The 17,571-nt window shown below is 35.5% G+C and overlaps 2 protein-coding genes across 5 annotated transcripts in view; one reads left to right on the plus strand and one right to left on the minus strand.

Annotated features, from left to right (window-relative positions):
* Positions 1-17,571, minus strand: part of LOC5569683 (protein FAM107B) — a 208,839-nt gene that overhangs the window by 13,171 nt on the left and 178,097 nt on the right. The window lies entirely within an intron of this gene.
* On the plus strand, positions 3,958-17,183 carry LOC5569684 (probable cytochrome P450 4d14). 2 transcript variants are annotated; one of them, XM_021844108.1, is made up of 2 exons: positions 3,958-4,721; positions 16,237-17,183. In XM_021844108.1, exons 1-2 carry the CDS (start codon positions 4,084-4,086, stop codon positions 17,135-17,137), a joined length of 1,539 nt encoding a protein of 512 aa, XP_021699800.1. In that variant the 5' UTR covers positions 3,958-4,083; the 3' UTR covers positions 17,138-17,183. The 2 variants fall into 2 exon arrangements, with proteins under 2 accessions (XP_021699800.1, XP_001658673.2); XM_001658623.3 differs by lacking the exon at positions 3,958-4,721 and adding an exon at positions 10,319-11,088.

Raw genomic sequence — 17,571 nt, forward strand, 5'->3', positions numbered from 1 at the left:
AAAACACCTCGAACAGCGGAATACGCCTAAAAGTAGGCAATTTCCTAAGGGAATTCTACATTCTAAACAGTAATTCGTTAATGTTGCCTAATTGAGCATACTTATAAAAGTTTTGACAGCGGAATCGTTTTTGGCGATGCCATTTTTAGTGAGAACCGCATTTTCCTTGCTCATATCGCTTGCAGAACTTATTTGAGACATGAATCTTCGGTAGTGTCATCCTTAACCATTGAAATCATTGTTTCGCAAACTTGACAAATTTACGCATAAAGTTAACGCAAATTTTGCAAAAATCTTAATTTTTAATAGTTCATAAATATAAGAAAGAGAAGCAACATTCATGCTTTTGAAATGTTTCATCAATAAATGATGATACCAACTTATTACGAGATGAGTCATTCCGATCAATGTTACCCCGCTGATCAATGATACCCCGGTTTACGGTACTCGGATAACGAGTCCCACTTGCAAGTATCTTGGATTTGTACATAAAAACAAACGTATTAACAATATTTTGGTTGTTGATCATTTTCTTATACTCTAATGATAATGTGTTGAGGGATGCCACTCAAATTTTCTGCTGCGGGCAGCGGCGTTATGATTTTTTTTTTGCAATAATGTTCAGTTGCGTTTTTCTCGACATGATGATTTTCCCAATGGGACTGTATTGCGAGTATGGGCAGTATACTTTGTGAAAAAGAGGAATAGATTAGCGCAGGAGCTATTTTTGAGAATGTGTTACAATTACCCACACATTGTGTTGGTCCAGAAGAGCTTGATTTTGTGCGAATCGTATTGTAGGGTGCCCAGAAAGTATGGGCAGGACTTTTAGGCGATTTATTTCACTATAAATTTATAGATAGCATAATATATTTCAGCAGCATATCTTATCAGTTTTGCACAAATCGCGCTATTTTTGAGAGACTGCTTTTGATCAATTTGTGCTAGATCAGAAGGTACGTACAATAAAAATCAGAGAAAATATATTTATCAGTGCCGATATGATTATAGATCAGGCCCTGGCGTATTTCGATTGACATTTTAAACTTGAGTACCTGTATATAATTTGAGTAGATACAAAAAATCAGCAGTGGTCGATTTAAAAATGTTCAAAAACAAATCCGCATATTTACGTTAAAACAGGTTTAAATCTAAAGTTTATGTTACCTCTCCAAAAGTCTATAAATCTGAAAAGTATTATTTTAATTCCTGTTTATACAATCGGAAAGAATCAATTTTTTTTATTCCTATCGATAAAATCAGAAATAATGTGTGGAGAGAAAAACAAGTGCTTTTTTCGAATTACAATTCTGTCAAGAGTTCTCTAGCAATGCCAAACCAAATTTTATACAAAAATTCATGTGAAGCGTCTTTGATGGTTTCAATGCTAGTAATGGACCCCTTACAGGGTGGCCAGTGAAAAGTCAATTTAAAATTCCCGGTTTTCTCCCGGTTTTTTCCCGGTATTTCAAAAATTTTCCCGGTTTGATGATATGCTAAGAAACATTATTGCGATTTTTTTACCATTTAAAAAGATTTTTAAGTACGAGTTTTTTGGTCATAAACCAAAGCATTTCTATTAGGGGTAGACGGAAATCAGATATTTTGCTGTGCATTCAAATTTTCTGGGCTTATACTAATTCTGCTAAATTTCAGTTTGATATAATAGATCCGGCAGAAATAAGGACAAATCTTTTTTTTAATTATTATTTTGTCAATCTTCAAACGTCTAATATTTCAATAGCGCGCTGTGTTCATAAACATCGTAAGAATGCAGCGCCACATTAAAAAACTGATTTCGAAAAGCGGCGACTTGAGGTGCGTCGCGAGTCTCACTGGCGCGATCCGGATGGGTGGTGACGCGACAATATATGAAACGATATTTTACGTCGATCACTTTAAGTAATCGTGGAATTTGTCATAAAAAAGTTCAGTGTTAAAAAAGTTTGACCCTTTTTTATATGATGGGATCGAGTCAATCTTTGAATGAATCATAGTTTCAAACGGTCACAGATTTGGTAGACATAAAAATGAATTTATCAATTGTTCAACGAAATCCATGGTCATCAGCATAGAATTTGTTGTTATGTTTGATCCCCAGAAATCTGGAAAATCAGGGCAATTATTTTTAATAAAAAATAACAGTCATAATTCTGAAATGAATTAGAATTTTACCAAGTTTTAAAGTCAGTAAGCATCGAAGCGTCCTGTATTTTGCCTAGCTTCGCTACTCTACCCTTTTGCAGTAGAGAAGCTAGGCAAAATACAGGACGCTTTGATGCTTATTGACTTTAAAATGGCTTGCTCAACTTTCACCACCTAATTAAATTTCAATCTTGTCGCTCCCTTGCGACGCCTATCCACCTATTCATTTCCATCATTTGCTTCTATAGACTCCCTTTAGCTTTGAGTCGCATGACCGCTACAGCCATGAAACAAAATAATATACAGTGACCCCACGCAGTTGAATCACCCACAGTTTATGAATCAGCTGATTTAAAAAGACAAAATTATTATCAAACTTGTCACAAAACATCACAGAATTATTTTCACACATAGTTTCTTATCAGTAAAAATAATTCTGTGATGCGAAATATACATTTGGAAAACTGTTGTTCGAATGCCTATTATAGGGTCCATAATAGGAATGTTTACAAATCTGCCGTTTTCTATTATGGACCCTCCATTTGATTCCCATGTAATCCGGTTCGCTGCCGACGTGTCTATTATGAACCCACCTGGAAATGCGTATTATGGACCCTCTTGTGTGGTTTCCTAAACTGCTGGCTTACAATGCAATCGAAGTTCGCCCGGTGGATTTTCATAGGAATAACGTTGCTTTGAGTGTTAATTTTATGGTTTTATGTAGGGGGTCCATAATACGCAAAGGGTCCATAACCGGCATCGACCCCCTACTTGAATCCATCACGTGGAAAACTTTTGATAAAAATCATGTTTACTAGTTGTATTTACACAGAGCATAAAAATAAGGTCTGTGCTGGCCGGGTAAGAACTAATTTTCTTAAACTCAAATTGTTAATGTAAAAATATATATAATCAATCGAAATTATCACAGGTAGTGCTTAAAATATCCTTAATGAAAATACAAATATATAAAAATGTTTGTTTGTTCAAAAAATACTAGGATTCTTATTAATACAGTCATGCCCATACTTTCTGGGACACCCTATACTTCGTTCAAGTGGGTAGTGCTTCCTAACACCTAGATATAAAAAAGAATGTAATGTTTAAAATGATACCAATAAAAAAGTTTATGTTGCACGAAACATGGTCTACGTGGACTTATAAGATGCTTTTAATTTAATAATTCTTACTTCGAGCCAATTGATAGAGTTTAAGTTGTGTTGAAGTAGTTCCTAGTCTTGAAAGGGAGTCCTGAAACCTCGGAAAACCACTGGATTAAATTATGGAATCGCTTCACCTTCACCAAGCATTGCAACACCTGTTTAAAATATTTCAACATCCTCCCAAAAGATTACTAACTTTTCAACAGCTAATTATGATCAGCAATGAGCCTCAACTTTTTTGGGTATTGCAATATTGAAATTGTGTGTTGTAATACTCGGTTAAGTCATTTCATACTTCAGGTGGGTAGGATACGTTTAAATTATAAATGAGAATGAGAATAATTAAATTATCAAAAAAAAAAACACTTCTGGGAAACTAAAATCTTAAATAATCATATTAAAAAAAATGGTAAAATCTTGCCGATATCGCTGTTTTTGAACGTTGATACCATACTGCTAATCTACGTTGCAAACATTGCTTATTTCGTAGCTTTTGTTTTGGTCAGTCTCTTTACGACCACCCCAAACATCTTCATTCCTATTTCACAATCTGGTACATCATTGCGAGTATTAGTGGCATCAACCCGGTGTGCTATCCGAATTTTCGCTTCTCATTCCCATGCCGGGCACGCAAACGCAAAACGCCAAGCACTCAGTTCCAGTTTGATTTTGTCGCGCATCAGTCGTCTTCCAACGCGCTGTGACTGACGCCGAAGTGTTAATTTTCAAAGTGCCCTTGGGAGCAATTCAAACGAATAAACATAGAAAAATCAACATGGTGCCTCTTCTGATGCTGATATCACTGCTGGTCTCGGCTCTGATATGGGTTCTGAGTGCACTAGTGAAAAATTTGCTCGTTTACCGAGAGCTACAACGCAAGCTGCCGAATTTTGTGAGCACACCTACGGTCCTACTGCTAGGTAATTCACATCTATTCAAGAAAGATCCAACGCCTCCGGGTATCTTCGCAACCTTTACCCAGTTACACCGCACCTACGGTAATGATCTAATCGTACAAGGTTTGCTTAATCGACCCGAGCTGCAGATTTCCTCTGCACCGGTAGTCGAGCAGGTACTACAAGCACGAACGATTAAAAAGTCCATTATCTACGAGTTTATGCGCCCCTGGCTCAATGAGGGATTGATAACTTCACTCGGCAAGAAGTGGGCCCAACGGAGGAAAATCATTACGCCGGCGTTCCATTTTAAAATTTTGGAGGAATTTCTGGCAATATTCAACGAGAGGACAGAGGTTTTCGTGGACAAGATTAAGGACCAGGTCGGAAAGGGGGATTTCAACATCTACGAGCACGTTACGCTCTGCACGCTGGATATCATCTCCGAATCGGCCATGGGCGTGAAGCTGAACGCGCAGGATGACCCTAACTCTTCGTATGTGCAGGCTGTCAAAGAGTGAGTATGGCACAGATGACGAATTCCATCCAGAATGAGTAGACATTTTCAGGAATCGAACTCGGCAATCAAATACGGATTAAATTTTGGACATGTTTTCGGTATAAATTTATATAATTCTGTATAAATGTTTTTCATGGTCATTTCAACTCCAGAGTAGCTTCAAAAAAGGGGCATACGAGTATTTGCATACGATAGACCTCGTAGTGAGTCACTTTTTAGTGACAGTCACTATTTGAAAGAAGAAATCACTAAACTCATCTATCTAATACAATACAATACAATTTTGGACATGTTTTCGGTAGACTAGTATAAAATAGTACAGTTATTAAGTGGTATGAATAAAAACCGCTTAATGCAGCATCCACTCAAAAACAAAGTCCACAAACTTTATTACACTTTTTGGTATGAATAAAACACTCTTTTCAAACATGAGCAGTGACTGATGCTGTACGTTAAGAAAAATCCATTCAGAGTGTAGCGTAAAATCAAAAAAATCATGCAAATGAAGGGAATGCCAAATTTGTCGCTTATTCACGCGACAAATCATGTGAAAATATGAATATTACTACATTCACGCTATACATCACGTAATCGAGCATAGACACAAATTCATGTAGGTTATGTAATTTTACACGATTTGTAGTGTAAATTTGCGATAAATCTGTGCATGTGAATTTTATAATGATTTGACATCGAAGATTTTTCTGAGAATTTTGAAATTTTAGCTATAAATCTGTATCCCATGAAGATCTTGAGATTACAGCAACATAAAATTATTGAATTACTATTTTTTTAGATTTCAGTACTGGTATTCTGATTTAAAATTCAAAAATCTCACAGATTCTTACAGAAATTTTCAATATATTTACAAGAATCACAGAATTTTTATAACAAATATAGAATGTCTAAACTAATTTCAGAATTTCTTCACGATTTCCGGACTTCCAAAGGCAATCCGAGAATCTTGTATATCACAAGTCTCGTGTTCCACATATGGTGATGTGCTAGTATCCCTCGTATTAAGCATTGATCAGTGAGAACTGCAATTTTCCCAGTATTGCAGTGAATGATGCTGACACAAACCGATGCCAAACAATTCTTTCTCAAAACGGCTTTAGCATTGTACAATAACATTTTGATAAATCTTGATCTCTTTTTGGAAATAATGCAAAGAAAATGCATCTTACCATATTCTCAGTCCGTCGTATCGTTTTCAACTCCGTCGCAATCAGTTTCACGGTGTGTATTGAATGGTTGAAACACAACATATCAACGCTATAATAAAATGTTTCACTAGAATATATAGATCTACTGGCATCTCCCACCATTCCTTCAGCATGATGGAATATACTAATATCCTTTCAAATTCATTGTTCGTTATCAAAATTCAGCCCGAACATATGAACACAATTCCTTTTGACCGTACAATTATGGCATTTGCTCACAGCACAGCGAAAACAACACAATCAAAGAAACCGTATTTTTACATCGAGCGTCGCGCACACATTGATGCGCACAAGCTTTTTTTCTCAGTACGACGGATTAAACTTTGTTTACATTCTCAATTATACGCGGCGGTTGAGGAAATTTCGTAAAATTTGATGATTTATTTTAGTTTTACGGCGTGTGATTGGAATGAAATCCTTCAGTGAAGAAGTACGAAGGTTTTCCATAGTGAAAATAAGTGCCCGGCGAAGTAAGTCACCCACGGGGGCGGGAAGAAACTTGTGTTGGAAAGTGGTGTGGCTCAGTCGATCGCTAAGCATTTCTCTCAAATCGTGTTCGTCCATGCGATTTCGGTGAAAAAGTGCAAATAACTGAAGTTATTTACCGAAATACAGTAGTTCTATTGCATTTTTGGTGTACAAGTGTACAAACCATAACAGCTTTCACAAAATTACACTTGGATAATGAATCTATGTTGCAGGTAAGTTTGAATATCCGCCGTAGTAGAACATTTAAAGTTTGATACGACGAATAGTAGCGCTTACGACGAAGAAGAACAAAACCCTATGACGAATTCCATCCAGAATGAGTCGAATAAAATAAAAATCAAGCTCGATAGTCTTCGATTTAAAAAAAAAAAATGCATATTTTTTTGGTATGGTAAAAGAAGTGTTTTCCATAGAAAAATTGATCATTTTGACTCAAGTGTAACTTTTGAAAATGGCCTATAAATTTTTACATGCAACTTATTTGAAAAAAATCTAACTCCGAAACTGTTGATTTTAGAGAAAAATGTTCTATGAAGAAGTTGTAGTGAACCGTTTGGACTATAAGAAAAAATATACACTGAAAAAATATTTTATTTATTTTTATCAAAAATTCAAAAATAAAACTTAAATTTTAAATTACACAAAAACACCTTTTTTGATATTTTTTTACCAATCTTGATAGTAAAAAGATGTTTGGGACAAAGTTTCATGATGGAGAAATTTTTAATAAAAAAGTTTTTCTAAGAACAACTTTTGGTCGATTTTCAAAATATTGATTTATTTTTTGTCAAAATAAATACGTTCTGATGATTCAGTAAGCATATTGAAATGATTCTAAGCCATAATGATTATATGAAAAATTTCTCTAGAAGTAGCCATTTTCGAATTATATCGAGTTTAATTCATAAAATATTATTTAAATATTATTTAAATATTAAAATAGGCCTTTTTCATTAGTTGTTCGTGATTCTCCATCAAGGAAAATAAGTAAATGGAAACAAATATGGTCATTACTCCCGAAAACGTATTATAAATAATGAAAAAACGCGAATAACTTATAAAAATAGCCTATTTCAATATTTGAACAATATTTGTTGCGATAAACTCGATATAATTCGAAAAAGGCAACTTCTGGAGAAATTATTCATATAATCATTATGGCTCAGAATCATTCAAAGATGCTTACTGTATCATCAGAACGTATTTATTTGAACAAAAAAACTAAATTTTGAAAATCGACTAAAAGTTGTTCTTAGAAAAACTTTTTTATTAAAAATTTCTCCATCATGAAACTTTGTCCCAAACATCTTTTTACTATCAAGATTCTATGGTAAAAAAAAATAAAAATATTAAAAATGGTGTTTTTGTGTAATTAAAAAAATTAAGTTTTATTTTTGAATTTTTAATAAAAATAAATAAAATATTTATTCAGTGTATATTTTTTTCTTATAGCCCAAACGGTTCACTACAACTTCTTCATAGAACATTTTTCTCTAAAATCAACAGTTTCGGAGTTAGATGTTTTCAAATAAGTTGCATGCAAAAATTTATAGGCCATTTTCAAAAGTTACACTTGAGTCAAAATGATCAATTTTTCTATGGAAAACACTTATTTTATCATACCAAAAACATGTGCAAAATTTAATCCAAATCGAAGATAGTCGAGTTCTGTGACTGACCGATTTGACATGGAATCCGTCTTATGCAGCCAGAATGGTGTATGACAGGATTTTTATTTATTTATTCTTGAAGTACAGTCTCCCACAATTATGGATCAACAAAGTATCATTTTTCGGAAAAAAATATGGTTCAAAATCATGGTGATGTTGTACAAAACAAAACTACTTGCAATGGATAATACCGTAGTTTTTTTTTAAATACACCTCAAAATTCGTGATTATTTATGAAAAAGTGTCGATTTTAAAAGAAACTTCTCCGCTTTGTGAAAATTCTTACTTCGAGCCAATTGATAGAGTTTATGTTGTGTTGAAGTAGATTCCTAGTCTTGTAAGGGAGTCCTGAAACCTCGTAAAAACTACTAGATTAAATTATGGAATTGCTTCACCTTCACCAAGCATTGCAACACCTGTTTAAAATATTGCAACATCCTCCCAAAAGTTTACTAACTTTTCAACAGTTAATTATGAACAGCAATGAGCCTCAACTTTTTTGGGTAAGGTACCGCGGGGCAAGTGAGAATACGGGGTAAGTGGGGCGTTTCGTCATAGCTCAACTAGGAAAAGTTTTTCATGGGGGTATTCTTCTAGAAAGTTGAAGATACAATGACAAGGAATGTATTTAGTACTAAACATATTGTTATTTTTATTACCATGTGGTTCATGTAACAGTTGTCAGTTCAGCGCCATTTTCAACTTGCATGACAAATTGTGACACGTTCCACGTCTTGCATTGACTCGCAAAAAATAAATGTGTTTTAAATCGAATTTCCATCAGTATGCTATAATTTTGAGTATTATTACAAGCTGCTAACGATAAACCAGTATTTTGTTTTCATTTCATATGAAATTTTCGATGGTCTATCTTACCCTAGAATATATTTGTACCTGGGGTAAGTGGGACCTATCAAAACAAAAACCAGAATCAAAACTTTTCGTATACGTTTCATACATTCTCCTAGAGAGTAGCACTAAAACATTCAAACAAATGATTTTTATCAAAAAAGATCAACCTCAAATTACGTAATTGCATAGGAGGGAGAAGAAAAGTGTTATTATTCGTTATTTTTAAATTTATTTTTTATTTTTGAAATACGACTTCAAAATTGAACAAACACACAACTGAAATTTGAAATGCATCATGAGAACGATTACTTTTCTATTTTATTTGAACTTTATTTGTTATTTCTACCAAATTAAGTAGAGATGGAAAACAATATCACCCCATAAGGTGGTTTTCTGCCATGCATATATATAATAACAAAACATATTTATAATTTCGTCAATTATTGATTGTTTATGTTCTACATTTTAATGAACAACTCTTTAATGATATATTTTGAACATGTTTAATACCTCTTTACGCTTTTATTGAGGAATTTTCAGTTAACATTAAATGTGAGGTGACATACTATTAAATAAAGGGTTTCTTCCTAAAACGTAACGTATTTTATGGTTGATCCCTTATGTACATCAAATATGTACTTAAAATTAAAAATCTATGAATTATCAATCCTATTATTGTAATGGTTGACTTACTGATGTGGATTGACGCATGAAACTGGATGTGTCCCACTTGCCCCGCTTAGCGAGGCAAGTGGGGCCATTGGCTCATTCTAAAACTTTCTTCCAAGGTTTTCACAATTTCGAAATTATTCGATTAGTTTCATGCACGCACCAGCAAACATGTTGCCAAAACGTGATTGTGTTGTTGGATTTGAAAAATATTGACATTTGAAAATTTGATTGAACGATTTGTTTGAACTATCGTTTTTTTCGTTCCCACTTGCCCCGCGGTACCTTATTGCAATATTGAAATCGGGTGTTGTAATACTCGGCTAAGTCATTTCATACTTCAGGCGGGTAGGATACGTTTAAATTATAAATGAGAATGAGAATGAATAAATTATCAAAAAAAAAACACTTCTGGAAAACTAAAATCTTATATAATCATATTGAAAAAAAATGGTAAAATGTTGCCGATATCGCTGTTTTTGAACGTTGATACCATACTGCTAATCTACGTTGCAAACATTGTTCTTTTCGTAGCTTTTGTTTTGGTCAGTCTCTTTACGAGCCCCCCCAAACATCTTCATTCCTATTTCACAATCTGGTACATCATTGCGAGTATTAGTGGCATCAACCCGGTGTGCTATCTGAATTTTCGCTTCTCATTCCCATGCCGGGCACGCAAACGCAAAACGCCAAGCACTCAGTTCCAGTTTGATTCTGTCGCGCATCAGTCGTCTTCCAACGCGCTGTGACTGACGCCGAAGTGTTAATTTTCAAAGTGCCCTTGGGAGCAATTCAAACGAATAAACATAAAAAAATCAACATGGTGCCTCTTCTGATGCTGATATCGCTGCTGGCCTCGGCTCTGATATGGGTTCTGAGCGCACTAGTGAAAAATTTGCTCGTTTACCGAGAGCTACAACGTAAGCTGCCGAATTTTGTGAGCACACCTACGGTCCTACTGCTGGGTAATTCACATCTCTTCAAGAAAGATCCAACGCCTCCGGGTATCTTCGCAACCTTTACACAGTTTCACCGCATCTACGGTAATGATCTAATCGTACAAGGTTTGCTTAATCAGCCCGCGCTGCAGATTACCTCTGCATCGGTAGTCGAGCAGGTACTACAAGCACGAACGATTAAAAAGTCCATTATCTACGAGTTTATGCGACCCTGGCTCAATGAGGGACTGATAACTTCACTCGGCAAAAAGTGGGCCCAACGGAGGAAAATCATTACGCCGGCGTTCCATTTCAAAATTTTGGAGGAATTTCTGGCAATATTCAACGAGAGGACAGAGGTTTTCGTGGACAAGATTAAGGACCAGGTCGGAAAGGGGGATTTCAACATCTACGAGCACGTTACGCTCTGCACGCTGGATATCATTTCCGAATCGGCCATGGGCGTGAAGCTGAACGCTCAGGATGACCCTAACTCTTCATACGTGCAGGCTGTCAAAGAGTGAGTATGGCACAGATGACGAATTTCATCCAGAATGAGTAGACATTTTCAGGAATCAAACTCGGCAATCAAATACGGATTGAATTTTGGACATATTTTCGGTATAAATTTATATAATTCTGTATAAATGTTTTTCATGGTCATTTCAACTCCAGAGTAGCTTCAAAAAAGGGGCATACGAGTATTTGCATACGATAGACCTCGAAGTGAGTCACTTTTTAGTGACTTGGTCACTAAAAAGTCACTATTTGAAAGAAGAAGTCACTAAACTCATCTATATAATACAATACAATACACTTTTGGACATGTTTTCGGTAGGTTAGTATAAATTATTACAGTTATTAAGTGGTATGAATAAAAATCGCTTAATGCAGCATCTACTCAAAAACAAAGTCCACAAACTTTACTACACTTTTTGGTATGAATAAAACACTCTTTTCAAACATGACAGGGACTGATGCTGTACGTTAAGAAAAATCCATTCAGAGTGTAGCGTAAAATCAATAAAATCATGCAAATGAAGGGAATGCCAAATTTGTCGCTTATTCACACGACAAATGATGTGAAAATATGAATATTACTACATTCACGCTATGCATCACGTAATCGAGCATAGACACAAATTCATCTAGGTTATGTAATTTTACACGATTTGTAGTGTAAATTTGCGATAAATCTGTGCATGTGAATTTGACCACCTACACAGAAAAAAATATTTAAATTTGAATGTAGTGTAAATTGAAGACTACTGTAAAAATAAATCAAATTCGTGTATTGTTACAGCATCATGTAAACTTAAAAGAATATTAACTCAATTTTCAACCAAAAATACTTGAATGTTACATGATCGTGTAAATTTAAATTTAATTTGATTGAAAAATACAGGATCGGTCGTTTGAATTTAGGTTTATTTTGATGCTCCAAATATGTGCATGAAAATAAACTTAAATTTACATCATTTTTTTAGCTGTGTACCATATATTCGAATCAATCGTTAATGGACAGCGGTGAGAGTATGACGTCTCTTTGTCTGAGGAAATACCTTCTCAAAGATACCAAAATAAATTCAAAAGAAAATCCGAAAATCTTGGATACCACAAGTCTCGTGTAAATTTTGTTAGAAAATTCTTAAGCATTTCAATGCTCTTACGCTACTCTGAAAATTTTCCCAGTAATTATCCCAGAATTTTCTACTCTAGGGATTAATAAGACCTACAAGAATTCTTACGCCGATTTTTCCAGTTATTTTATAAAATATTTTATATGAATTCCTTTGAGAATTAATCCAAAGTTACTCCCAGGAACTGCTCCAAAAATGCCTACAAGAATTGTTCGAGCAAGTCTTTAGATTTTTTTTATGAATTCCTCAATAAATTCCATCAGGGATTCCTTATGAAGTCTCGCCATAAATTGCCCTACGAGTTAATCCAAACAATTCTCAAGTAAAAACGTCATAGACTCTTCAAAAGTTTATTTAAGGTTTCACATCAGTTTATACTACAGCAATTATTCCAGTACTTCCTCCGATCATTACAACATAAATTTCTTCAGATATTCAGTCCGATGTTTGTTAAGCATTTCATTCAAAAAATCCTGCAGGATATTATCCAGAAATACCTACGATTGACTTTTCTCAAATTATTAATCAATAAAACTTCAACAAAAATCCAAAAATTCTTCCAGAGATCCTTGTTGACGCTCATCAGGTGTTATTTTAGATTTTACACATGTTTTATCAAAGGTTAAGATTTTCTTTACAAATACCTCTCGGATTTTTTTTAATTTACTCGAAAAACTTATGAAAAAATGCTTTGATTCCCTTATGCCCTTCTCTGGGAGAATGGCTAGAAAAAAACCCCATGAAGATTTCCTTGAAAAAAAATTATGCAAGAAATTTCTGCAGAAAAACCGTGAAGGACTCTTAGAAAGATTCTTTGGCACATATCTTAAAGAAATTCTAAAGTACAATTTTGTATAAAATTCTATGACATTCCTGATGGCATCTCTGAAGAAATTACTGGTTGAATTCATGCGGAAGTTCTAAACGAGGATCTTTGAGAAGATTCTAGAGAAATCGATGGAAAAATCACTGGATAGTTTTCTGGAGGTGTGAGGACTTATATTGACAATTTCTGAATTTCTTTGGAGGAATAGCTGATCTAGTGTCAGAGATAGTGTCTATGGTTATCATTAGAAAAAATTCGGGTTAAAATCTTCAAGGTATCAGAAACGATATTCTTGTAGGATTTTTTTGGGAAGTCCGTAAGGAAACTACTGAATTAACTCCTGAAGAAATCTTCGCAGTAACTTCTGATTGAAACAAACTTTGAGCAAATACCTAAGGTTATTTCCGACAAAATTGTTGGAAAGTCATGAAAAGGGTCAAAATAATATCCTTTGAGAAAGAACTGACCAGATTCCATGAGGAATTAGACTCCAGACTTATAATCCACTGGATCATATTGATTTTATGATTCCTATTTGATCTCTTTCAGGCAAGAGGTCTCTGAAGTTCCTGTTTTCAAGACACTTTTTGCTACCAATATAGCACTAAGTGACTAAAAACAGACCTAACAGAAACAATTATACACTCCGAGAGTTTTAATAAGGTTTCTTCAGAGAACTTGATCAGGAATTTTTCGTAGTTTAATTTTAAGAGATTCTTTTTTATTGCTCGTGACTCGTATTTTAATCATAACTTAATTCAAGCATTTGTCCACAGTTTCATCCAGTTTTTCTACCATGAATTCTCCTAAAAATCCTGTAAGTTTTTCGTTCATAAAACCTTTACGAAACTAGTAACATATTTCCTCTAAACATAGGAAAATTTCTTAGAATATTTTTTTCAGGATTTTTTTTAAAGAACCTCCAAAAGTCTCTCAATATGATGGAGTTGGTGGTCTAATGGCTACCGATTCTGCTTCATAGGCAGAAGGTTATGGGTTCAATCTCAGGCCCGTCCCTTTCCTCGTATTTTGTAGTTGTATCTTTCACTTGCTTCTATCTTTCCATTCTTAATATATCACAGTTAATATATTCGTTCGTAGCATTTGGCTGAACCAGAGGCGGACAAAAAACCGTTTCCCTACGCTTCCACTCTTCCTATAGCACGCCTTTCTTTACGCCTGATACATAGGCAGTCTGCAAACCAAACAGCAAGCCTCTCTGCCATAACAATACCACCCCTCAACACCATTCCGCATGAACTGGCATAGACGCAGTGGTATATACGGTCTTTGTGGGAGCCAGTTTAATGCATCATCAATTCCTCCCCCTTCCCCTCATTGGTCAGCATTCTGATGTGGTAAGCGCCATTGTTGCCTAAAAATAGGAGATCATCAGCACTTATACATTGAGGGCGTCTTTTAAGGCCCAAGTAAAAATGGTGCAAAAGTCAAACCTGAAAAAGCAGTTTTCTCTTTTTAAATAGACAAATCGAAGAAAATAAAAACACACAGCTCTCCTATTTGTCAAATAAAAAGGCTGTGTGTTTTTATTTTCATCAATTTGTTGTTTTAAAAGAAGAGAACTGCTTTTCAACTCTGATTTTTGTGTCATTTTCTCTTGCGCCTTAATTCAAAACATTCATCCGGTTGGTTCCTTGTGTAAGTGCAGCTGATCTGGTCATACTGGCGTAGCAACCACGGGCGACCAATCAAGCTCAAGCTCAAGAACCTTCAAAAGTCTCTCAAAGTAGTCCCTAATTCTTCATCTAGAATTTATGATTCTACCAGGGATTTCCTCTAAGGTTTTCGTTTACTTATGCACTTAACTCGACCAATATAACCTGTTTTCCTTATAATTTCTCAAATATCTTTATTCAATAAATCGCCCAGATATTATTCCAATACCAACAAACATTATCCTAGACATTTTTTTGAAGAACTTTTCAATAATTCTTTCCGAGATTCTTGTAGAAATCTCTCAAGCAAGACCTCGATGACTTCCTCATGTTTTCATCCAGATTTTTCGTTTGAGAATTCATCGAAATTTTATTTTCTTTCAGAAAAACTCCAGGAACAACTCTGGAGCCTTGTTCTGAAAATTCTACAAAGATTATACCCAAACTTTCACAAGCAAGTCCTCGACGAATTTTCCATTTACACCACAATTAACAACATTCTCTACAAACTGGTCTCTACAAAATGTTCAATGATAATTTCTCTAGGCAAAACATATTTTCATTTAACCCTTAAAAGCCCGAGAAGAACCTAGAATTTTTGAATGATCACAATTCGTAGACCAGTTGATAAATTAATTTGAAATTTTGATGCAAATGCATTTAGTTGGTCTTCCAATCCTTGGGTAACACATCTCCCCTAATCGCTCCCCCTTTTTTGGTTATAGCGGGATAGTGGTTATAGCACGCGCCTCTTAGCCCGAGGACCTGAAATCAAATCCAATCCCCGAGAGTCACTTATGATTTTAAGGCTATAGTGACGAATCCTTCGGAATGGAAGTAAAGCCGTTAGTCCCAAGATGAACTAGCCCAGAGCTAAAAATCTCATTAATTAGGATTGAAATTATGCATGCAAGTATTTTAAAAATAATTTGTATGGAACGTTTCAAACCCCCTCCCTCATATACTTAATTAACGTTTCTAACCTAATAAATGTAATTTTAGTTACTTAGGGTTACGTTTTAAGATTTCAATCGCAATTCAAAAGTAATACAAAAAAATGTCAAGGTGATTCAAATGATTTCAAACTAATAGACTTTAATGCCAAAAAAAATATATACCGTAAGGACGCCATTTACCGTTCATTTAACAGCATTTCAACATGTTAAATTCTGTCAAACGTCGTGTTTTCGACATTTACAATTTGTTTGAGCAAGGCGCAATATAAAACATTAGTTTTTGCAGGTAAAAAATGTTGAAATGTAAAATATTTATAATTGTACCGAATAATATCTAAGGTACAGTGATACAGGTTTAGGGCACCATTCACAGCTCATCCTAAGTATGAGGCCCTATAGCCCCACTAGTTGGAATTACAATCAATGGTCACATTAACTATGTAAAACAATTATTCTATCATATCGTAAAACTTGTCTAAAATTTAATAAAAATCGAAAATAGTCGAGTTCGATGAGTGAAATTCGTCAGAATAAGCTTTCACACTATGCTAATGAACTGTTTCATTTCAGAATGTCGGAAATTATCTTCCAACGCCTGTTCAGCTTGCTGCGAACGCACAAACTTTTCTTCCAAATGAGCGAGGCAGCTCAACGACAAAGAGCGGCGTTGAAAGTTCTGCACAAATTCACCGATTCCGTAATTCTTCAACGAAAAGACCAGCTTGACGATGAGCAAGCAAGGCAAGAATCTAAACAGAAGCTCGAAGAGACCGACATTTACGGAAAGCGTAAAATGACCCTACTGGAACTACTGCTGAACGTATCCGTAGAAGGGCATCACCTGAGCAACTCGGATATTCGCGAAGAGGTGGACACCTTCATGTTTGCTGGACACGACACAACCACATCTTGCATCAGCTTTTCCGCTTATCACATTGCCCGACATCCTGAGGTTCAGCAGAAATTGTACGACGAAATGGTACAAGTTATCGGCAAAGATTTCAAAAACGCAGAACTCAGCTATAGCACTCTACAAGAGCTGAAGTATTTGGAAATGACCATCAAGGAAGTCCTACGGATCCATCCATCCGTTCCAATCATTGGAAGGAAAACTACCGGCGACATGCGAATCGATGGAGAAACGGTCCCAGCCGGTGTTGACATAGCGGTTCTGATCTACGCAATGCACAACAACCCGGAGGTGTTCCCGGAACCGGAAAAGTTCGATCCGGAACGCTTCAACGAGGAAAACAGTGCCAAACGGCATCCGTACAGTTACATTCCGTTTAGTGCGGGACCGAGAAACTGCGTTGGGCAAAAGTATGCGCTGCTGGAGATTAAGGTGACGCTGGTCAAGCTGCTGGGCCATTACCGGTTGCTGCCTTGTGAGCCCGAAAATGAGGTTAAGGTTAAGTCCGACATAACGCTGCGTCCGGTGAATGGAACATTTGTGAAGATTGTGCCACGATAGACTGTTTTAATAAGAAATAAAAGTTCATTGGCCTATGTGTCACTTATTTTCTATCTTCACCAGAAACTGCCGAGGCATCTTTCTAGAGGGAACGATTGCTCTAGGTTGGTCTTAACCAGATTACTCTACAAACGACTAGAATACGAAACACGTTTCAAAATAGCTGCAATAAATTGTCAGAAACGATCAAGAATAAGAATATTTTTTTACGAATGTAACGTGGCAGGGGCTTCCTTAGCCGAGTGGTTAGAGTCCTCGGCTACAAAGCAAAGCCATGCTGAAGGTGACTGGTTTCGATTCCCGGTCAGTCCAGGATATTTTCGTAATGGAAATTTTCTTGACTTCCCTGGGCATAGAGTATCATCGTACCTGTCACGCGATTTATGAATGCGAAAATGGCAACTTTGGCAAAGATAACTCTCAGTTAATAACTG

This window comes from Aedes aegypti, chromosome 1 (assembly GCF_002204515.2).
Source record: "Aedes aegypti strain LVP_AGWG chromosome 1, AaegL5.0 Primary Assembly, whole genome shotgun sequence".
NCBI classification, from domain to species: Eukaryota; Metazoa; Arthropoda; class Insecta; order Diptera; family Culicidae; genus Aedes; species Aedes aegypti.

Bases quoted from the DNA above. Each gene is read 5' to 3' on its own strand.
- LOC5569684 (XM_021844108.1), top strand. From the start codon at position 4,084: ATGGTGCCTCTTCTGATGCTGATATCACTGCTGGTCTCGGCTCTGATA. The intron at 4,722-16,236 runs GTGAGTATGGCA...GTTTCATTTCAG, and splicing joins TATGTGCAGGCTGTCAAAGA to AATGTCGGAAATTATCTTCC.